At 45.0% G+C, this 5,028-nt stretch overlaps 1 protein-coding gene across 4 annotated transcripts; it reads right to left on the bottom strand.

Moving 5' to 3' along the window:
• Positions 1–1,430: 1,430 nt before the first annotated feature.
• Positions 1,431–5,022, bottom strand: LOC119286017 (agamous-like MADS-box protein AGL65). 4 transcript variants are annotated; one of them, XM_037565356.1, is made up of 12 exons: positions 4,875–5,022; positions 4,478–4,735; positions 3,954–4,013; positions 3,849–3,867; positions 3,686–3,750; positions 3,563–3,578; positions 3,398–3,459; positions 3,003–3,099; positions 2,782–2,832; positions 2,559–2,692; positions 2,028–2,442; positions 1,431–1,819 (listed from the first exon to the last, which is right to left on the bottom strand). In XM_037565356.1, exons 2-12 carry the CDS (start codon positions 4,660–4,662, stop codon positions 1,745–1,747), a joined length of 1,179 nt encoding a protein of 392 aa, XP_037421253.1. In that variant the 5' UTR covers positions 4,663–4,735; positions 4,875–5,022; the 3' UTR covers positions 1,431–1,744. The 4 variants fall into 4 exon arrangements, with proteins under 4 accessions (XP_037421253.1, XP_037421256.1, XP_037421255.1 ...); XM_037565359.1 differs by having other exon boundaries at positions 1,431–1,806; positions 4,478–5,022; XM_037565358.1 differs by having other exon boundaries at positions 1,431–1,809; positions 4,478–5,022.
• Positions 5,023–5,028: the final 6 nt, after the last annotated feature.

A 5,028-nucleotide genomic window follows, 5' to 3' on the forward strand; every position in this document is an offset into this window, starting at 1 on the left:
GGGTAGAACAAAAGATGTCATGCAAGTTCTTTTCCATAAGCACGTATGACTATATTCGGAATACATGCCTACATTACATTGATGAACTGGAGCTAGTTCTGTGTCACCCTAGGTTATGACTGTTACATGATGAACCACATCCGGCATAATTCTCTATCATCAATCCATTGCCTACGAGCTTTCCAGATATTGTTCTTCGCTTATTTACTTTTCCGTTGCTATTTTTATCATCTTTACAAAACACCCAAAATATTACTTTTGCTACCGTTACCTTTTACCACCGTTACCACTACTATCATATTACTTTGCTACTAAATACCTTGCTGCAGATATTTAGTTTCCAGGTGTGGTTGAATTGACAACTCAGCTGCTAATACTTGAGAATATTCTTTGACTCCCCTTTTGTCGAATCAATAAATTTGGGTTGAATACTCTACCCTCGAAAACTGTTGCGACCCCCTATACTTGTGGGTTATCAGCCACCGTGGTGACCGCGAGCTGGAACCGTTAGCGTCTTTTCCTACAAGCATGGTGACCGTTAGCTGGGAGTGGGCGGGGGGTGACGTTGCAACCGTGACGACTGCGCTGGAACAGGGCAACACGAATGCTGGAACTGTGCGGCAAAATGCTGGAACTAGAATTGACGACCTCTAATCGTCCAGTTTTTTTTGCTGGAACCACCAGCCAGATTTGCTGGAACTATCATTGTTCAGAGCTGAAAGCATTTTTTTTCTTTTTGCTGCGTCCGACACGACCCGCCAGAGCTGCAATGGCCAAATCCTTTAGTGCTATGGTCGGTGAGCAATTTTTGCTGCGTCTAGTGTTTACTGGAGCACGACAGGCACAAGCCATGGTGTACGCTCAGAGACCGCAGTGAACGTGCGCCATGAGTTCGACAGCGCGTGCTGTGACCGAGGCGACATGGGGCAACAAGCTCGCCGGTAGCATGGTGGTAGCACGGCAAGGGCGACAAAGTGCTACAAACCAGATTCAATGCTTAAACGGTGGCACACGTCGGGGCCTCAAGTGCGGTGAGGAGCGCGCGCAAGTCCGGAAATATAGCGGCGAGGAGCGTGCCCAAGCACGGAAGTGCGGTGGCGAGGAGCGTGCGTGAGCTCGTGCGGCAGTTCGACGAGGTTGGGGTGGTGGTGGGGGGGGGGGGTTCCTCCCCTTTTTTTTACCACGGAGTATTTGAAGATGAGGACGGCACCCAGGAATCGCACGGCCCGCATGACCCTTATGCACATCTGGCAGGCGACCGCCCAAAGTTTTAGCCGGTAGACCGGCGCCTAGCATGTGCCAAAAAATAATTCGAAGGTAGAGAAGTTTAACTACATGCTTTACAGGAAGTCATGTATTTTGGAACATAGATTGTCTTAAAATTATGCATGTAGTATATATATTGTAGTACAAACAAATGCTGTGTTTTGGAGACCCTGTCAATGTTCAGGACGTCAACATTTTGAGAACTGGACGGAGGTAATACAATATTGCTCGCTTGGAGGATGTTAGCTGCCCAACCTTTTTCATGGCAAAACTGCAGCATAGTTTACATTAGAGTTAAGAATCCATTTATATTTTACAAGTTGAATCGGCTATGGTCAGTATATGCTTTACACTGACAAATTCAATTTTCCCCTATACACCTTGTTTCATTCCTACGGAATAACAAACTGACTGAGAAGGATTCTTTTTAGGAGCGATGGTAAGGCCTTTAGGCTTCGGTTCGTTGGCTAAAGAATCATTAAATCATGAGCTGCTGATGTACGGCAGTGGCGTGGTGGAATGAAGCTGCTGTCAGAGTTGCTGCTGCAGGGAGCTGACGGTCAGGGATTCAGTCATGTTCTTAACAATAAGCTGAAAAGAAGACCAGATCAAAAGCTGAAGAAAATATTTTTCTCAGAAAGGAAAAACAATCATTTCGCGGATATTTGGAAGAAATGCTCGTTCGTCATTTATTCATGGAATATTTTCTGAGATCATCAGGATACTTGATGGACAGGCTCTTCAGGCCGGATATTACTCACTTGGGCAGATGGCTGCTGCTGCTGGTGATCGTACATGGTGGCGCCGCATGCCGCCGATGCCCAGTTCTGGAAGCTGGCCTCGTCGCCGGGCCTCGGCATCTCATAGTGGCCGCCGACGAAGTCCATGGCCGAGGCCGCCGCGTTGTCGACGTGCAGCTCCATGTCCGGCCTGAAGAGCCTGTCGTTGAGGAGGCTGGCGTGGTCGAAGGCGGACTGGTACGGGAACTGCGCGCCGAGATGCAGTGACGTCAGGCAGTCGCCCTGGCTGAACTCCGGCTGCTGGTGCTGGTGCTGATGTACCGCCGCTGCCTGCTGGTGCTGCTGCTCGCCCCCGGCGGTGTCCGTCGACTGCTTGCTCATGCTGAAGTAGCCCGGGTAGCTCTGCAGCGACGTGCTCGTCGAGCACCCGATGTCCCTGCGTGGTGGAGTGCGTGAGTCGTGGACGATTATGTTTCTTCTTCACATAAATGCTACAGTAGTGCGTAACAAAATTCTTGACCAACCACCCCTAAGCTCAGTCCCGATACTCACCTCTGATGGAGCAAGCTGGGGTCTTCAGGTAACATCATGGCCGGCTGTCCATCGCTGCCGCCGCCGCTGTGGAACCACAACGAAGGGTTCGGGTCACCGGTTAGCCCTAGAGGTAGCTGCATCTCGTTCTGGAACTGAAATTAAATAGCAAGGGCCAACATCTCGATCAGATATCTGAACCTGAAACCAAAAGTTCTGAATTTGTGAAGCTGAAAACTATTACCTGAGCAGCAGCGCACTGTAGGCCCATCAGATGCTGCTTTGCAAAGTTCTCCTAAGCATATCCAACAGGGTACAACATGAGATCGAATTCTGAGTGACAATACAAAATTTAACAGAATTTATACTTCGGATATTGAACAGCTAGCCGGTTATGCTGAACACAGTGTGCAGCACGCATTAAGATCGGCTGGAGTTAATAAGAAGGTTTAGGGATATCTCTACCTTATGAATGCCGATGCGATTAAGAGATTCTTTGAGAGATTGCTCCATCGCTCTTATATGGTCTATATTCTCAACCTTCTCGGGATCGCTCCAATAACTGAAGAAAAAAATATGCCCAACTGTTATGCTCCTCAATTTTCATGGTTTCCCTTCAAGTTTTTGTAAAGAGCTACAATTAACTCTACCATAAATGCATTTTTTTCAAAGGCTCCTTATGAAGTGAAGATCACGTGTCATGAAAACATTACTTTAGACGGCACTGAATGGAAAGATTTCAACAGATATGCCTCTTTTTTTAGGTAAAGAGCGTATATGTCTCTACTTATTACATTGAATCAATCAATAAAGTAGCAAATTTGTGGAGCTGCTTAAGTGAATTGGTGCTAATTAACTACCTGAGACGCTTTTGAACATCTGCCATTTGACATTGCAATGCGCCAAGATGACTAGATAATTCCTGTGAAACAATTGAGCCAACGAGCATTAGATAGCGAAAACCAGAAAGAAGAAATTTCATGAAGTGCTCATCGCCCTAGCTGTGATATATGTTGAAGAAGTACCTCGACCGTCTGACCCCTGCAATAGATTGAAAAGAACTAAATAATAAGAAATTTCGTTGGAATTATACATTTCTGCAATCATGCTGCTCTCTTGATATCCAAAATAAATAGTAGCAAAATTACCCGGAGCCTAAGAAGTCCTGAATGTTGACATCATGGTCTAGCTTCTTGAATGTCTTCTTTAGTGCCTTTTGGGAACAAAAGCAGATTAGTCAGCTCATTCTCAAACTTAATCTGCTAAGGAAAAATGCCTTGATAAATAACTCTATCTGTTGGCATAACATACTTCTAAACTCTCCAGCTTCCTGTTAAACAGAAAGAATGAATTTCAGCTGATATGTTAATATAATTGGTTCAGCAGGTAAACAGAAAATGTATGTAACTCAAATACCTTTTAGCCCTTTCCTGAGGAGTTTGTTGTGCATACTTTGCAATGACTTCGTCTATGGGGCTGCAAATTGAATAGTATATCAGGTAAACATGCAATTCTGATTTAACTCTGCCATCCTAAATATTATTAGCAACCCATATCTGAAAACATGACAGATATATGGCTAAAGCATTGTTTTGTAATTCTACGATTTCACCCAAAAGAAAAAGCATGGAACTACTATTGCAAAAATGAAAGAAGCACAATGACATAAAAACTGTAAATTGAATGGTGCTTCAGTCGGAACATAGGACCATACAGGTAAATTTCAGAATTGGTGAAATGCATTGAAAAATCAATTCCTTTGTATCAATTAACTAATCAGCCAAGAAATGGAGCAATTCAATGGCAAAATTGCAACAATTTCATAAAAAAACTAAGCGTATTTGTTTTAAGAGAAAATTAAATGTCCATCTCTGTAGTCATATTATGGGCTTGTTGACCTAAATCTGAATGAATCAACCCAGATGAATCAAAACCATTACCTTTTGTCGCCGACGCATATGGTAGGCCTTCCACTAGGGGAAAACATGAGAAGAATGAGATCGATATCACAAAGAATGGATAACTCTTTGGCCTTCTTGAGAATCCCTGACCGCCGCTTAGAATATGTCACCTGCCGCCCGCTGGTGTTCTCCAGCTTCTTGATCTTGAGCTTCACCCTCCCCATGTCGAAGAATTTCCAACCAAAATTATGTCTTAACGTCACACCTTTCACCAATTATGATACAATCCGATGGAATCTGGATGGGAAATATTTTTGTTATTCAGGATATCCTCGTCGCAGTGGAGCATGGGACGATCCAATCGCTCGGGCCCAGATATGAAAGGAATGCTTCCTTGTTGTGCGCGGTAAAATCGAATCGGTCTAAGAGATCGAACCAGGAAACAGGTGGGGATCTGGAATCTTTATGGCCAAACAGGAGGTGATCCCCACGAGCCAACGAGGAGAGATCGAGCCAAGAACCGGCGAAATCGGCAGTTCTTGGGTCGATCGGGGGGGAGAGAAGGGGGCGAGGAGAGAGATAGGGGTCAA

Source organism: Triticum dicoccoides, chromosome 4A (genome assembly GCF_002162155.2).
Source record: "Triticum dicoccoides isolate Atlit2015 ecotype Zavitan chromosome 4A, WEW_v2.0, whole genome shotgun sequence".
Lineage (NCBI taxonomy): Eukaryota > Viridiplantae > Streptophyta > Magnoliopsida > Poales > Poaceae > Triticum > Triticum dicoccoides.